General features: G+C 39.1%; 1 protein-coding gene across 2 annotated transcripts in view; it reads right to left on the bottom strand.

The window, feature by feature from the left end:
* Window positions 1-18,996, bottom strand: part of LOC136886349 (ran-specific GTPase-activating protein) — a 78,411-nt gene extending 59,415 nt beyond the window's left edge. For both annotated transcript variants that reach the window (XM_067159088.2, XM_067159087.2), the window contains exon 1: window positions 18,869-18,996. In XM_067159088.2, coding sequence (XP_067015189.2) covers window positions 18,869-18,883 — 15 coding nt within the window. In that variant the 5' untranslated portion in view covers window positions 18,884-18,996. The remainder of the gene's footprint in view (window positions 1-18,868) is intronic.
* Window positions 18,997-19,208: the final 212 nt, after the last annotated feature.

Raw genomic sequence — 19,208 nt, forward strand, 5'->3', positions numbered from 1 at the left:
ATTAACCAACAGTGGTTCAAATTCCCCACCCTGTCTGGAATCAAACCCACACCCTGTGACCAAAGACCAGCACGCTAACCATTTAGCCATGGGGCCAGACAATAATAGTGAAAAAGCATGTTCACTGCAGCTATTGTTGACTGGATATTTCTTCTCTTTAAAGAACAGTGAGTACCACGAATTAATATCCTGTTTTGTTGATTCCTGTAAACTTTGTATGTACGGTTTGGTTCACCAGTTCCTAGCGTATCTACTGAATGAAAACTTTGTAGACCAATGGATTCAGTTTTATGTTTATTGCCTTCAGTCATCACGACAGTGCTTTCAATGATAACAGTCGCTCAACTACAAATCCTGTCGAACCTAACCTAACCCTGCGACAATCAGTGGTTTTCGATGGATCACTACCTAACCGGTCATTATAATTTGTTTTCGGTGGATCACAACCAAACCTGTCCCTATCAGTGGTTTTCGGAAGAATACAGTGGTTTTGTCACAAGCCAATACAGACTCTTGAATCAATGTGTGAAAATGGGAAAGTGTAGAAAACCCTCTTCAGGAATGCCAATCTCGAAGTCCATAGTCTTTTTAGCGTTGTCACACAGCTGAAATTCACTTTGGAGGTAATTGTAAAAAGTCATATATAGGCTCTACAGATACATAGTACATTACCAATTCCATCTCGATTGCTATGAGACGCACACTGCATAGCGGTTTCGCTCTATAGATAAATCATATTATAGTGAAAAAAAATTGTTTTAAAAAACATCTGTCTGGCATGAAGGTCCAGAAGGAAAATACTTTCATTGGAATTCTTATTTATGTGTTCACCACCCTAGTAGGTTTAAATAAACCTTATAAATACTTTGTAAGACCCATTCTCGAATATGGATCTGCATGTTGGGATGCGTACAGGATGGGTTTAATAAATTCCCTAGAGAAAGTTCAAAGAAAAGCGATGCGTTTCGTAACTGGGAATAGAAGGAATACCATTAATTGCGAAAGTCTTGAATCTAGAAGAACTAGAGCTCACCTGTGTGGTCTTTATAAGAGCTATACGGGAAGGGCTGCTTGGAGTTGTATTAGGAATAGGTTAGAACCTCCCTCATACTTATCGAGAAATTATCATAAGCATAAAATTAGGGCCAGAAACCAGCATACGGATGTGGGCAAGTTTTCCTTCGTCAACAGGACCATAAGGGATTGGAATAAATTACCTGCGGCAGTCTTTGATACAATCCCTTCTGGTATCAAGTCATTTAAGAAGACCATTTGTGTAAAATGAAAAGTAAAAGTTGTAAATTACGGGCACTGAATTTGCGATTTTCTGCTTGGTTTCGATTGTGAAACTGGGAGGCTTTTTCTTGTGGTATTCGCTTTCCAGGGAAGTGCTTACTGTACTCATGTTTTTGTAATTGCTGTTGTTCTTGGTTAATTAACAATGTTTTAACTTTATTTTATTATCACTTGTAACGTTAAGCTAGTAGTAAGCTCAATCTATAGTTTTGTAAGCCATAGTGGCAAGTATTGGAAATAATTAAATTGTGTATGAAACTGTACATGATGCTGGATTTAGAATGACTAGTAGTATTTCTTGTAATATTTTTTTCCATGGAATTCCTTTTTGTACTTGAGTTGTTGTAGTTGTTGGGTAGTATGATTTAACTTTATCATCACTTGTAGTGTTAAGCTAGTAGTAAGTTCAATCTATAGTATTGTAATTTGTAGTGTTAAATACTGGAAATACTTAAGTTGTGTGTGAATATGTATATAATGACACTGGATTTAGAAAGTTAAATTAGTAGTATTTCTTGCTTGTTGTAATGTTGTTGTTGTTGTAGGGTAATTACGGTTTAACTTCACTTTATTATCACTTATAATGTTAAGCTAGTAGTAAGGTCAACCTATAATATTGAAAGCCATATTGTTAAGCACTGTAAATACTTAAGTTGTGTGTGAATTTGTATATGATGTTGCTCGATTTAGAATATTAAACTAGCAGTAATTCTTGTTATATTTTCCTTCCATATATCTGCTTCTTGTACTCTTGTTGTTTGTTTGTTTGTTGTAGTTCGGTAATTATGTTAACTTTATTATCACATTACTGTAAGTGACCGTTGCCACCGGGATATTTCCCATTTGCAATTTATTAATAATTTATTAATAATAATAATAATAATAATAATAATAATGAGTGACAGGGGTTTAACGTAATTTGGAAGGAATGTTTTGCGTATGATAAATGAGTACCAGGTTAACTATTGGGGGCAAAGGCGGTCACGCGTAGAGCTAAACACTCCACCCCACCCCACCCCACCCCACCAAGTGCCAACGTCAGCCTTCACCTTCCACCCTTCCAATGGCTTTCATGGTTTGTACGGAGATGACTTTGCTTTTTGCTTTTTAAATATTAGTATTCATGTTTATTATGTTTGTTTATTCATATCCCTGCTTTGTAATTCAGTGACCATGGAATGGCTCTAAATGTTGTAAATTATATTTATATGTATTTATTTCCTTTTTCCTTATTGCACACGTTTGTTGTTGTTATAATTATTATTACTACTACATATCGCTTAACATGTAAATAAACCAATATTTATTGCAGTAAATAATGCTTATCTCTTCGGATTCATTTCTTCGTTGCATATTCGTTTTGCTATGACAACATGACTTCTTTATGATATAAATAAATATAAAATAAAAGTATTTCTTCCTAAACATATTTGTTATATGTGCACCAATCAGAGAACCAACTAGGGAAGTACCTCTTACTAAGGTGCATAATGTTTTTGCATACATGTATAATTGAAGAATTGAAGATCCATATACAGGTAAGTGGGTCGCCCATGTGGTAGGCCTATTACGCGTCATAGGAAACTGAGTGAACTGGCTGTGCAGTTTGATCACATTGCTGTGAGCTTGGTTTCAGGAGATGGTGATGGATTTGAACCCCACAGTCGGCAGGTCTGAAGTTTTTTTTTTTTTTTTGGCCGTCATTTTCATTTCAGACTAGTGCTGTGTCTGTACTCTTATTTACATTTTAAATCCTAGCCCTCTTTCCTATCCAATTCTTGCCTCACAACCTGTCTTCGTGTGATTTAAGCCAATATATATGTAAAAATCTGGTAATGTTGTTTGACTCATAGTGCTCCTGTACATTGGTTTCCGTAATGTTGACAGCTTGAGATACACCAACTTGTAAGCTGAAAATATGTTTAAAATGCCAAATGCCGAAAACCCGTAAAAGTTCTTAGTGGGATGTAAAGCTGTTAGCATTATTATTAAAAGGAAGGACATATGTCTTATGTGGTAAGTCCTTCAACTTGCAGAAATCGCAATGAATTATACAATCTATATTCCCTCCCCCCTTCCTTTAAGAATGCAGTTATAGTAATGCATACATCAGAATAAAGGCAGGAAATGTTTAAAATTAATTTAATTGAGTGAAGGAGAGAATGTATGACTAGCTCAGGTTGGCGGATTCGAGTTCGGCGGTATTTGAAAGTGCTCAAATACGCCAGCCTCATGTCTAGATCTACTGGTACATAAAGAACTCTTGCGGGACGAAATACTGGCACCTCGGTGTATGTGAAAACGATAGAAGTAGATAGTAGAACTAATATTCAATTCTGCAGTGAGCTTGAAAGCTGACCTAATTTCTGTTCACGTAGCTTGGCACATTAGTATTCCTATGTTTCCTGATAACCGTGAAGATATAACCAGCCTGCAGGCTGAAAATATGCCCAGTCTCTCTCCTTACTGGTTACCGGTATTGAAGAGAGAAGGAAATATTCGCGCAAAAGAAAGGGAAGTCATTGGATGTCTGGAACTTTCGAAAATCACACTGCAAAGACTTATTAAACAAATTGCATCGTTTAACACGTCCCTCTTTTTAAGAATATGGTTATAGTACGCCTACTGTATATCAAAATAAAGACAGATATATGTAACATTAATTTGAGTGAGAAAGGGTGTTTATTTCCTTAATTTCTCATTGAGCGTGGAAACCGACTTAATTATGAATATCTTGATTTATTTCATCTTAACTTTTAACATTTACTAGGGTAGGGAAACATTCATTATCGGTGTTTACATTGGGGTTAGTTTGTTATGGTTATGTCTGGTGATTTTAATATGTAACCAGGCAGGTTGGCAGCAGTGATCAGCCATTACAAAAAAGAGAAAAGAAAAGCATCGGGCGGCGATATTTACTTTCTGGGGTATTTCGTTACGTGGCGATTACTATAACTTCGGATCTCTCGACCAACCTTTGACTTTTATTCTCTCTTCTTTACTTTGATTATATACGATTTTTCGCCATCATCTAATTATAACCGCCAGACTATCAACTTTATTTTTATGCAATCTTACTACTTGTTGTATAACAATCTGTTGTTTTATCCATTGCACTTATTTTAGCAGCCTTCTAATGTTAATTTTGTTAATACTTCCACTATTACATCTCATCACATTGTATTTTTTAAACCATCGTTGTAATTTTTAATGTTATTTTACTCCAAATCTCCTCAAGATTTTAAAATTCATTTCATTATTACATGTTATTTAGATGCTTATTTTTAATTTAAGGTTAAGACTATGGCTGATGATGCCTACAGGGAAGGCGAAACATGTACCAATATTAGTTAACAAATTTATGTAAATCATCCAAGACTAGACTTTGTATTGATTAGGTGGTCTAATAAATAACTTACTGTTATTATTTCAATGTTTTAGGATTTTGCCAAGAGTTGTTTATGCTTGAATATGGCTGATGATGACCCCTAGGTGGGTCGAAACTAGTCCCATGTAATTTAAAATATTGTAAATACATCTTAGTATTGAATAGGTGGAAGAAAGGAGTTGACTGGATTATGTAATCAAATATACATGACAGGAAAATGGCCAAAGGACTTTAGTGAAATCATCCTAGGCTAATTCCTATGGAAAAGAAAAAGAACAGCAAAAAATGTGAAGAACATAGGACATTGAGTCTAATTTCACACACAGCCAAAGTCTTACTGCGGATGCTCAACAGAAGGATATATGGAAAGCTGAATAACTTTACAGGTGAAGAATAGTTTGGTTTCAGGAGAGGAGTTGGAACAAGAGAGGCCATTGGACTTCTGAGGGTGATAGGAGAGAGGTACAGAGAAAAACAGGAAGGTTTATGCTGTATTTATTGACCTTGAAAAGGCTTTTGACTGTGTCAGATGGGACAAATTGATGACAAACCTGAAGAAACATGGAGTTGATTGGGGGGATAGAATGCTAATAAAGAATTTGTATTTAAACCAGAGAGCAAGAGTGAGAATAGGAGATGAGTGAGTGAAGAAATTGAATTAGGAAGAGGTGTAAGACAGGGCTGCTCTTTATCACCGACACTGTTCAACATAAAATATATAGGAAAATATTTGAAAATTTTATTTCTACCTATTCAATACAATATAAGATGTTGACATTTAAGTCAAAACATTTTTCAAGTTTGTGGGTTACTGTAGTCACGTCCTAGTTCGTGAACCATGGGCAACGGCTGAGTGGCCTAGTAAGTGGTCCTGAGAGTCGGGATACCAGTTGCTATGGAATGGGAGTGGGCATCTCGGACATATTCTGAGTCGTGGCCCTCCTTGTGCTCAGGCGGCTAGGACTACACAATTCACCGGTGGTCCATAACCCGTTAAGAGGAGAGATCCTCACTTGGACTATGTGCAAGTAGGGCAGCATCCTGCTTCATGAATTTACCGAGCTCAGAACACTTTAAGCAAGCCTCGGACCTATGGGAGTAATGGAGTCCCACTCCCATTTGACAGGCGAGGGACTCCTTGGAAACAACTCGGCGAACGAAATGGAATTCGATGGGGAGCTATCAATATTAATGGGGCTTATGGAAGAAAGGTAGAACTTGCTGAGTCAGCAAAGAGGATGCATCTGGATGTGCTAGGAGTAAATGATATTCGGGTAAGGGGAGAAAAGGAGGAAGAGATAGGAGATTATAAAGTGTACTTGACGGGTGTTAGAAAGGGAAGGGCAGAGTCTGGGGTAGGGCTCTTTATCAGGAATACCATTGCACGCAACATAGTTTCTGTTAGGCACGTAAATGAGCGAATGATGTGGGTAGATTTGTCAGTGGGAGGAATTAGGACAAGAATTGTGTCCGTGTATTCACCATGTGAGGGTGCAGATGAGGATGAAGTTGACAAGTTTTATGAAGCATTGAGTGACATCGTGGTCAGGGTCAACAGCAAGGATACGTCGCCATAAGACCTATCTGTGTCGGTGCGACGTAAAGCCCCCAGCAAAAAAAAAAAAAAAAAAAAAAAACAGCAAGGATAGAATAGTGCTAATGGGCGATTTCAATGCGAGAGTTGGGAATAGAACTGAAGGATACGAAAGGGTGATTGGTAAATGTGGGGAAGATATGTAAGCTATAGGAATGGGAAGCGTTTGCTGGACTTCTGTGCTAGTATGGGTTTAGCTATTACGAATACATTCTTCAAGCATAAGGCTATTCACCGCTACACATGGGAGGCTAGGGGTACCAGATCCATAATAGACTATATCTTAACAGACTTTGAATTCAGGAAATCTTTTAGGAATGTACGAGTTTTTCGGGGATTTTTCGATGATACAGACCATTATCTGATCTGTAGTGAACTAAGTATCTCTAGGCCTAGGGTAGAGAAAGTGAAATCTGTCTGCAAACGAATAAGGGTAGAAAATCTCCAGGACGAGGAAATTAGACAGAAGTACATGGATATGATTAGTGAGAAGTTTCGAACAGTAGACAGTAAGCAGGTTCAGGATATAGAAAGTGAATGGGTGGCATACAGGGATGCTGTAGTAGAAACAGCAAGGGAATGCCTAGGAACAACTGTGTGTAAAGATGGGAAAAGGCGAACATCTTGGTGGAATGATGAAGTGAGAGCAGCCTGTAAACGTAAAAAGAAGACTTATCAGAAATGGCTCCAAACAAGGGCCGAGGCAGACAGGGATTTGTACGTAGATGAAAGAAACAGAGCGAAACAAATAGTTGTTGAATCCAAAAAGAAGTCATGGGAAGATTTTGGTAATAACCTGGAAAGGCTAGGTCAAGCAGCAGTGAAACCTTTCTGGACAGTAATAAAGAATCTTAGGAAGGGAGGGAAAAAGGAAATGAACAGTGTTTTGAGTAATTCAGGTGAACTCATAACAGATCCCAGGGAATCACTGGAGAGGTGGAGGGAATATTTTGAACATCTTCTCAATGTAAAAGGAAATCATCATGGTGGTGTTGCAAACAGTCAAGCTCATGGGGAGGAGGAAAATGATGTTGGTGAAATTATGCTTGAGGAAGTGGAAAGGATAGTAAATAAACTCCATTGCCATAAGGCAGCAGGAATAGATGAAATTAGACCTGAAATGGTGAAGTATAGTGGGAAGGCAGGGATGAAATGGCTTCATAGAGTAGTCAAATTAGCGTGGAGTGTTGGTAAGGTACCTTCAGATTGGACAAAAGCAGTAATTGCACCTATCTATAAGCAAGGGAACAGGAAGGATTGCAACAACTATCGAGGTATCTCATTGATTAGTATACCAGGCAAAGTATTCACAGGCATCTTGGAAGGGAGGGTGCGATCAGTCGTTGAGAGGAAGTTGGATGAAAACCAGTGTGGTTTCAGACCACAGAGAGGCTGTCAGGATCATATTTTCAGTATGCGCCAGGTAATTGAAAAATGCTACGAGAGGAATAGGCAGTTGTGTTTATGTTTCGTAGATCTAGAGAAAGCATATGACAGGGTACCGAGGGAAAAGATGTTCGCTATACTGGGGGACTATGGAATTAAAGATAGATTATTAAAATCAATCAAAGGCATTTATGTTGACAATTGGGCTTCAGTGAGAATTGATGGTAGAATGAGTTCTTGGTTCAGGGTACTTGCAGGAGTTAGACAAGGCTGTAATCTTTCACCTTTGCTGTTTGTAGTTTACATGGATCATATGCTGAAAGGTATAAAATGGCAGGGAGGGATTCAGTTAGGTGGAAATGTAATAAGCAGCCTGGCCTATGCTGACGACTTGGTCTTAATGGCAGACTGTGCCGAAAGCCTGCAGTCTAACATCTTGGAACTTGAAAATAGGTGCAATGAGTATGGTATGAAAATTAGCCTCTCGAAGACTAAATTGATGTCAGTAGGTAAGAAATCCAACAGAATTGAATGTCAGATTGGTGATACAAAGCTAGAACAGGTCGATAATTTCAAGTATTTAGGTTGTGTGTTTTCCCAGGATGGTAATATAGTAAGTGAGATTGAATCAAGGTGTAGTAAAGCTAATGCAGTGAGCTCGCAGTTGCGATCAACAGTATTCTGTAAGAAGGAAGTCAGCTCCCAGACGAAACTATCTTTACATCGGTCTGTTTTCAGACCAACTTTGCTTTATGGGAGCGAAAGCTGGGTGGACTCAGGATATCTTATTCATAAGTTAGAAGTAACAGACATGAAAGTAGCAAGAATGATTGCTGGTACAAACAGGTGGGAACAATGGCAGGAGGGAACTCGGAATGAGGAGATAAAGGCTAATTTAGGAATGAACTCGATGGATGAAGCTGTACGCATAAACCGGCTTCGGTGGTGGGGTCATGTGAGGCGAATGGAGGAGGATAGGTTACCTAGGAGAATAATGGACTCTGTTATGGAGGGTAAGAGAAGTAGAGGGAGACCAAGACGACGATGGTTAGACTCTGTTTCTAACGATTTAAAGATAAGAGGTATAGAACTAAATGAGGCCACAACACTAGTTACAAATCGAGGATTGTGGCGACGTTTTAGTAAATTCTCAGAGGCTTGCAGACTGAACGCTGAAAGGCATAACAGTCTATAATGATAATGTATGTATGAGACATGTTTCGCCTCTTACCGTGAGGCATCTTCAGTCACTAATCAAAACCTTATTACTTTTGTCAGACAACATTTCAAACATTCTACAGCTATTATAAAAATGTTCATAAAACAACTAAGAATCTAATATAATGATGAACAATGTGTAGTACACTTGATGAATAGGACGACATTAGATGGTACAGTAGTACGGATGATGGCTTGAAGCCTTAGTCAATAAAAGTTTTAATGGAAAAAGTGGAGTTTGTGTTGGAGGTAGGAGAGTAGAATGTATAAGATTTGCAGATGATATGGTTGTGATGGGAGAAAGCGAACGTGAAATGATACAAATGTTAGATAAACTCAACATGAAACTAGAAGAATATGGAATGAGAATTAATAAGAAGAAGACCAAAAGTATGATAATTGGAGGAAAAGGTAGAAGTTGTCATATTAGTATAGTGGGAGAAGAAATAGAGCAAGTCAGTAACTTACAGTATTTGGGAAGTATGATCAGAGATGATATGCATTGCACGACAGAAATTAAGAAAAGAATTGCCATAGCAAAAAAAGGCTTTAAGAAAAAATCAAAATTATTTTGTGGACCACTAAACAAAGATTTGAGGAAAAGACTTGATAAGTGTTATATTTGGAGCGTAGCGCTGTATGGCGCAGAGACTTGGACATTGAGAAAGGAAGATGAGAAGATTGGAGGCACTAGAGATGTGGGTATGGAGGAGAATAGAACGAGTGAAATGGGAAGACCGGGTAAGGAATGAGGAGGTATAACGAAGAGTTGGAGAAGAACGAAGTACGTTACAAACCATTAGAAGGAGAAAAATGAACTGAATCGGACATTGTTTGAGGAAGGACTGTTTACTGAAAGAAGGAATAGAAGGAATGGTGAAAGGCAAACGAGGAAGAGGAAGGAAAATATATCAAATTGTTGGACAATATCCAAGGAAATATTCGGACATGAAAAACTTGGCGCAGGACAGACAACAGTGGAAGAGGTTCATCCCATGACAAGACCTGCCATAAGGTAGAATACCTAGATGATGATGATGATGTATCAATACTTCTTCTCCAGAAGAGACAACACCAGAACAACAAATAAAATTAATTGTAATGGAAAATGGTAAATCACGTGAAGAGCTAAAGGTTATGGGAAAATATATTACAGAAACCATTGCAGAAAATAAACAGTCCTGTGATGAGCTGAAACATAAAATGGAAGAATTAACTTGTACACTCATGGATAAAATGGCACTCATTCTTGATGCACAAATATATCAAGCCACATATATTGAGCGAAGTGATGGCATGCAACCACTGAAAGCGATAGCGGACAACAAGGAAATTGGAAATAACAGCCGAATTTCAAGACCCTCAGTGATTCAAGAAACCGAGTCTCCTTGGAAATTATCCAAAAAGGAACACGCAATTCCCCAGGCCAAGGCAAACCATCGAGACCAAAGAAATTGTAGATCCTGACATTAAGGTAGCATGGCTCTTTGTCAGTAGATTAAACAGTAACACAACTCCAGATGCTCTGAAAAACTATATTAAAAAGAATGGCATATCGGGAGAAATTGATTGCGATGACCTAAAAACTAAAAGAAACAACAAGGCCTTCAAAGTAGGACTCGCCTTTAGCGAATTATCGAAAGTTGATTCTCCAGATTTTTGGCCTAAAGGAATAATAACCAGATTTCTTTTTTGCAGCTCATACCAAAATGGAGTATCACTTGAAGCTTAAGATGATTAAATGGAATGTTGAAGGACTTAAACACGTCGTGGCCTTCCTACAGCCAGAAGAAATTAACTTACTTGACTTACTTCCTGTCGCTCCTCCTGGAGCATAGGGCTTCCGTGAAACACTTCCATCTGTTCCTATTGTTGGCTAACCTCTTCACTTTATTCCAAGTTTTTCCCACTGTTAGACATTCCTCTTCGATCGTCCTTTTCCAGGTCTTCTTCAGACATCCGCGCTTTCTAGCGCCTTGGGGATTCCAGTCGAGCGCTGTATTTTCAATGGCTCCAGAGAGATTCCTTAAAGTAAGTCCTATCCAATGCCATTTTCTCTCCCTTATCTGCATTTCAATTGGCTACTGATTAGTTTCTTCCCATAGATCTTCATTTGAAATAACATCCAGCCATCTTCTGTTGATGATATGTCTTAGACAGCAATTCACGAAGACTTGCAGTTGTTTAGTCGTCTTCTGGGTAACTTTCCATGTTTCACAGCTGTAAAGCAGAACAGACTTAACATTTGTGTAAAAAAAGTCGCAGCTTAGTTTTTCTAGAAATGTTCTTGTTTTTCCATATACGATACAATTGAACAAAAGCACCATTTGCTTTCCTGATACGACTCTTAATGTCTTCTGCTCCTCCAGTCGTAGTAACCATACTCCCAAGGTATACGAAGAACTCTACTTGTTCTACCTCTTTATCATCTATAGACAATTTATCATCAATCTTGGAATTGACCCTCATCTCCTTGGTCTTATTAATATTTACTTTAAGTCCAGCATCCTCTGCCTCCTCCTTCAACTGCTTAATCTTCTCTTCCATATCTCTGAAACGCTGAGCCAGTAGGCAGATGTCATCTGCAAAAACAAGGTCTTCTAACTGATCTTGTAAGCCCCACTAGATCCCCCTTTTCCGACCTCGATACACTCTCCTGAGCACACTACCCAACACAAGTAGGAAAAGCGTCGGAGAAAGAATACAGCCCTGCCGAACTCCCGAGGTAACAAATATGATATCATGGTCTTCACTGAAACATTCATAATGGAAACGACGCACATAAATGGTTTTTACGGAATACATTAATATGCTATCCCAACTAAAGGAAGACCATCCGGTGTTGTATTAAGCCAACACTAGGAACCTTCAAACTTCTACATAAAGAGAAGAACATGCTGATAATAGAAACTATAAACCTGTATGTTAGACCACAAACAAGCACTGAAGACATAATAGAAACCATCATGACAGCAGCATCTAGCATTACATTATCATTATAGACTGTTATGCCTTTCAGCGTTCAGTCTGCAAGCCTCTGTGAATTTACTAAACGTTGCCACAATCCTCGATTTGCAACTAGTGTTCTGGCCTCATTTCGTTTTATACCTCGTATCTCTATATCGTTAGAAACCGAGTCTAACCATCGTCGTCTCGGTCTACCTCTACTTCTCTTACCCTCCATAACAGAGTCCATTATTCTCCTAGGTAACCAATACTCCTCCATTCGCCTCACATGACCCCACCACCGAAGCCAGTTTATGCGTACAGCTTCATCCATCGAGTTCATTCCTAAATTAGTCTTTATCTCCTCATTCTGAGTACCCTCCTGCCATTGTTCCCACCTGTTTGTACCAGCAATCATTCTTGCTACTTTCACATCCTGAGTCCACCCAGCTTTCTCTCCCATAAAGCAAAGTTGGTCTGAAAACAGACCGATGTAAAGATAGTTTCGCCTGGGAGCTGACTTCCTTCTTACAGAATACTGTTGATCGCAACTGCGAGCTCACTGCATTAGCTTTACGACACCTTGATTCAATCTCACTTACTATATTACCATCCTGGGAGAACACACAACCTAAATACTTGAAATTATCGACCTGTTCTAGCTTTGTATCACCAATATGACATTCAATCCTGTTGAATTTCTTACCTACTGACATCAATTTAGTCTTCGAGAGGCTAATTTTCATACCATACTCATTGCACCTATTTTCAAGTTCCAAAAGATATTAGACTGCAGGCTTTCGGCACAATTTGCCATTAAGACCAAGTCGTCAGCATAGGCCAGACTGCTTACAACATTTCCACCTAACTGAATCCCTCCCTTCCATTTTATACTCTTCAGCGGATGATCCATGTAAACTACGAACAGCAAAGGTGAAAGAATACAGCCTTGTCTAACCCCTGTAAGTACCCAGAACCAAGAACTCATTCTACCATCAATTCTCACTGAAGCCCAACTGTCAACATAAATGCATTTGATTGATTTTAATAATCTACCATCCTTTCCACTTCCTCAAGATGGCAAACATCTTTTCCCTCGGTACCCTGTCATATGCTTTCTCTAGACCTACGAAACATAAACACAACTGCTTATTCCTCTTGTAGCATTTTTCAGTTACCTGACGCATACTGAAAATATGATCCTGACAGTCTCTCTGTGGTCTGAAACCACACTGGTTTTCATCCAACTTCCTCTCAACGACTGATCGCACCCTCCCTTCCAAGATGCCAGTGAATACTTTGCCTGGTATACTAATCAATGAGATACCTCGATAGTTGTTGCAATCCTTCCTGTTCCCTTGCTGATAGATAGGTGCAATTACTGCTTTTGTCCAATCTGAAGGTTCCTTACCAACACTCCATGAAGCCATTTCATCCCTGCCTTCCCACTATACTTCACCATTTCAGGTCTAATTTCATCTATCCCTGCTGCTTTATGACAATGGACTTCATTTACCATCCTTTCCCCTTCCACAAGCGTAATTTCATCAACATCATTTTCCTCCTCCGCATGAGCTTGGCTGTTTGCAACACCACCAGGATGACTTCCTTTTACATTGAGAAGATGTTCAAAATATTCCCTCCACCTCTCCAGTGATTCTCTGGGATCTATTATGAGTTCACCTGAATTACTCAAAACACTGTTAATTTCCTTTTTCCCTCCCTTCCTAAGATTCTTTATTACTGCCCAGAAAGGATTCCCTGCTGCTTGACCTAGCCTTTCCAGGTTATAACCAAAAAATCTTCCGACGACTTCTTTTTGGATTCAGCAACTATTTGTTTTGCTCTGTTTCTTTTATCTACGTACAAATCCCTGTCTGCCTCGGTCCTTGTTTGGAGCCATTTCTGATAAGCCTTCTTTTTACGTTTACAAGCTGCTCTCACTTCATCATTCCACCTAGATGTTCGCCTTTTCCCATCTTTACACACATTTGTTATTAGGCATTCCCTTGCTGTTTCTACTACAGCATCCCTGTATGCCACTCATTCACTTTCTAAATCCTGAACCTGCTTACTGTCTACTGTTCAAAACTTCTCACTAATCATGTCCATGTACTTCTGTCTAATTACTTCATCCTCGAGATTTCCTACACTTATTCATTTGCAGACAGATTTCACTTTACTACCCTAGGCCTAGAGATACTTAGTTCACTACAGATCAGATAGTGGTCTGAATCATCGAAAAATCCCCGGAAAACTCTTACATTCCTAACAGATTTCCTGAATTCGAAGTCGGTTAAGATACAGTCTATTACGGATCTGGTACCCCTGGCCTCCCATGTGTACTGGTGAATAGCCTTATGCTTGAAGAATGTATTCGTAACTGCTAAACCCATACTAGCACAAAAGTCCAGCAAACGCTTCCCATTCCCATTAGCTTCCATATCTTCCCTACATTTACCAATCACCCTTTCGTATCCTTCAGTTCTATTCCCAACTCTCGGCTGAAATCGCCCATTAGCACTATTCTAGCCTTGCTGTTGACCCTGACCACGATGCCACTCAATGTTTCATATAACTTGTCAACTTCATCCTCATCTGCACCCTCACATGGTGAATACACGGACACAATTCTAGTCCTAATTTCTCCAAGTGACAAATCTACCCACATCATTCGCTCATTTACGTGCCCAACAGAAACTATGTTGCGTGCAATGGTATTCCTGATAAAGAGCCCTACCCCAGACTCTGCCGTTCCCTTTCTAACACCCGTCAAGTACACTTTATAATCTCCTATCTCTTCCTTATTACCTCCCCTTACCCAAATATCACTTACTCCTAGCACATCCAGATGCATCCTCTTTGCTAACTCAGCCAGTTCTACTTTCTTTCTTCCATAGGCCCCATTAATATTGATAGCTCCCCATCGAATTCCATTTCCTTCGCCAAGTTGTTTCCAAGGAGTCCCTTGCCTGTCAAATGGGAGTGGGACTCTGTTACTCCCAAAGGTCCGAAGCCTGCTTAAAATGTTCTGAGCTCGGTAAATTCATGAAGCACATAGTCCAAGTGAGGATCTCTCCTCTAACGGGTTATGGACCACCAGTGAATTGTATAGTCCTAGACGCCTGAGCACAAGGAGGGCCATGACTCGGAATATGTCTCAGATGCCCACTCCCATTCCATAGCAACTGTTATCCCGACGCTCAGGACCACTTACTAGGCCACTCAGCCGTTGCCCATGGTTCACGAACTAGGACGTGGCCCTATAAAACAAGAGGAAATTTCAACTGCCAGATTGATATAGAAATCTCTAAAACAGACATTTTACTTGAAACTTTGGGTGAAGAAGGCTACACTCTGGTGAACAGAAGAGACATGCCAACATATATAGCTCCAAACGGCACGAGCACAACGGGCCTAACATTCTGCATAGGACAGAACGTTACAATAGCAAACCAACAAGGATTGTGGACTTCGGCCGCTGCCCCCATCAGGCAGACATTCAAATTAAGGTAGACTTGAGAAATAATACTCCACTCACTCCAGAAAATAAACTATCAAGACTTCTCGATAACAATCTTTTTACTAAGAAACAAAACAACCGTGGCAGAAGCAAGGAAACATAACAGAAGGAAGATTAGATGCCACATTAGAGATAACTAACAGCCTAATTCGAGGAGCTTGTAAACCTACTGCAAAAAAGAAGAGCACAACCATGGTTTGATAAGTCTTGCTATAAAGAAAGAAAAATTACTCTTCAAATACTATGGACAGCCAAAATGAACAAAACAATACCTAATCTAGAAATCTACGCAACTCAGTGGAGGAAATACAAAAACATTATAAAACGACAAAAGAAAAAAACACATTGAAGAAGCAGCCATACAACTAGCCGAGGACGCAAGAAGTGATCCCTTCATTGTTCTCAAAAATAAATATCGACATAGGAATGCAGAAATTCCAATTTAAAATGGGAAAAAACACTTCTCCGGCATATTGAACGCAAAACGAAAGAATCAGGCATACTTAATAACCCAAGATAAATGTAATACAAATGTAGATTTCACGGGAGGAAGTTGAACTTACCATTGCAAAAATGAAAAACAAAAAGGCAACTGGACTGGACCAAATAGCATACAAACACCTAAAGGCATCAAAGTACATAATGTACTTGGTCAATTCTGGACAGATTTTTTTAACAAATGCTTAAAATCGAGAACAATCCCTGAAGAATGGAGACGAGCAACGCTAAACATTCTCTACAAAGGGAAAGGTCACACAGACGACATGAACTCTTATCGAGGAATTGCCCTTGAAAACACAAGTTTTAAAACCTTCACAAATATCTTGACAAGCAAATTAACAGAAATTTATATGAAAAAATACCTGATAACCAATTTGGCTTCAGAAGAGGAAAATCGACACTTCATGCGGTGCAAGTTTTAATAGACAACATAGAAAACAAAATGAGGTTTCCAAAAGGGAAATATCATGCAATCTTCACAGATTATACTAAAGCCTTTGACGACGTAGACCGCGGAATACTCATATCAAAACTCGCAGACATAATTGGAGAAAACCAATACTATAACCAAAATCACACAACCCATTTCAAAATACAACATGCTTCAGATCAGTGATAAAGTCACAGTACCTAAAGATATAGTATTGTTCGCGCACTTTTTAGTGATAGATTTTTGTACTGGTTTGAGGAGTAAGGAGGGAGCACTGCCGGTTCCGGTAATACTGCCAACTGAATGGTAATGAAATCTGAATTGAATCGATAATATGATCGATCGATATGAATTTTTCTAAACCTTTATTATCTTATGCCAACAACTGTGTCACACACACAATATATAATACTATAGGCCCATAACATTTCTCGATGCGAAACTTGTTCCTAACATGAATTCTGTAGTCACACAGTGATCATAAGCGATTCTTAGTTTGTGTTTCAAAGGTTGCCAATACAAATCTCGAAGATAACCGAAGTCAACCGATTCAGCACTAGGGTGTAAATCTATCACTAAAAAGTGTGCAGATAACACAAACAAATGGGGTCCTACAAGGTGACCCCATTAGCTCGCTTCTTTTCAACATTGTAACTGCTGACATAGGAAAAATTTCGGAAGGAACTAAAGAAACTTTGCTTATTCTATATACTGACGATATGGTCCTAGGTTCATCCAACAAAGAATTCCTGTAATCAGCTTTAAACAACCTTGAACAATAGGCACAGAACAAGAAATTCAAAATAAATCTAGATAAAATGAAGCGGTAAAATTTTACCTTCTGCAGCCCAGAGTTTATAACATTTTAAGGAAGCGAAATAATGCAAATCTTACTTGGAATTCCTTTTAGAGGAGAGATGCGTTCACTGTGATGTCTAGGAACCCACTATCCCGCCCCAGAAGTACATTTACTTTTATAACCTAACCCGCCATCGGCCATGGCTAAAGTAGCTACTTGAATTCTCATTGGTCGACGTGAACAGAATGTGACATCATTTGCCATCAATGCTAATAAATACATTGCGTAACCAACCCAGGCTGAATAAAAGCACAAACAAAAAACACCAAGAGGTCTACGGCTGCTTCACGGCTTCTAACCGTCCAGACCAATGGTCTTGTCCAGGTCCTATCCTAACCATCCGCACAGCAAGAACCAGTCCAGACCAATCGTTTCCACACGAAACCAGAGGCCTAGGGCCGCCTCGTGGCTTCTAACCGTCCAGACCAACAGTCTTGTCCAGATCCTATCGTAACCGTCCGCACAGCAAGAATCAGTCTAGACCAATGGTCTTGTCCAGGTCCTATCCTAACAGTCCGCATGGCAAGAACCAGTCCAAACCATCATGTTTTCACACTAAACTAGAAGCCTAGGGCCACTTCGCGGCTTCTAACCGTCCAGACCAAAGGTCTTGTCCAGATTCTATCCGTCCGCAGGGCAAGAAGCAGTCCAGATCAACGGTCTTGTCCAGGTCCTATCCACCAGCTATCGAAGCACCATTCACTCATTAGTTCCTAAGTACAGAGGTTGGCAGCACCAAGCACCACTTGACAACATCCTTCCCTAGTGTGTAAACAAACGACAGTCGTTCCGTGCGCAGCTGAATGTAGCGAGTACTGGGCTATGGAAAGTAAAATTATAATAAACGAAGCAAATGACATTTAGAAAAGGGAGAAGAAACTCAAGAAATGACATCATATTACTAGAAAATGAACCTTTGGAAAGTGTCAAAAAATGTAAATATCTTGGAATAACACTACAGATAACCACCAAATATTTCGGCATTCTTATCAATGGAAGGACAACAGCCATATGTGCAATGTATAATATAACATCCCTTGCACTAGCGATAGCTGTGACACTTTTTGAAACCACAATAACGCCTATAGTTACGTATGGGCTCACTCTCATTTGGGAGAAACTAACCATCTCTGATCTTAGAAAAATTGAAAATGTCAAAACAAGATTCCTGAAAAGAGCTATTGGATCTGGAAAATTTGCACCAAACTGAATGATCTACGCCCTGACGAGAGAAATGGTCTCCCTAGAAGAATTAAGGATCAAACTACAACTACTTCTCACAGGACCGTACAATGAACTAATAGCAGAAAGAAAACGGAAAACATAGGAGATAAGACTACAATTTCTTTGGGACGGACGCAATGATATACAGGGACTGGACCGGAACAAACCAAATACAATGACAAGCTATCATTAGGCTAGCGATACATGGGTTTCACCATAAACTATGTGTTAACAAAAAGTTTCATCAAGCAAATAATCAATGTATTTGCACATTGTGCAGCCAGAAATATGAAAATCTCTATGCTCTCATAGCACCTTTTCATTAATAATAACAATAACAATCAACTAGATACATATAAGGATGCATTTCGGAAAGAGTAACCTAAATACATTCATTCTGGGATGTCGGCTTTTAGGGACCATTCATGAATATTTGACTAATCCTTCAAAGAATAATACAGCAATCTAACGATGTGAATATAATCATATAACAACAAAGTTACCTGATCATCTGCCATTTCTTCGAGGTTACGTTAAGTGTCACCAATACACAACAAAGACAACAATTTCACAACAAACTTCAACGCCGCCAGTCTTCGAGCAATTGTGTATACATACATGTAAAATTTGGAGCCAACCACAGAGTAACTATTCAAAACGGGTGCGGTGAAAAAAGCTACTCTGCCACAGAGTTTTTATATTTATCTCAGCGGCCTCTTTACTAGCATGTCAAATAGATAGCGGAAATTATAAAGCTCACTTTTCTTATGATTGCTACAAAAATAATACATGATAATTATGCTGACTTTCTTGAAAATGTCATCGTAGCCACTTTCAACATCT

Source organism: Anabrus simplex, chromosome X (assembly GCF_040414725.1).
Source record: "Anabrus simplex isolate iqAnaSimp1 chromosome X, ASM4041472v1, whole genome shotgun sequence".
Taxonomy (NCBI): domain Eukaryota; kingdom Metazoa; phylum Arthropoda; class Insecta; order Orthoptera; family Tettigoniidae; genus Anabrus; species Anabrus simplex.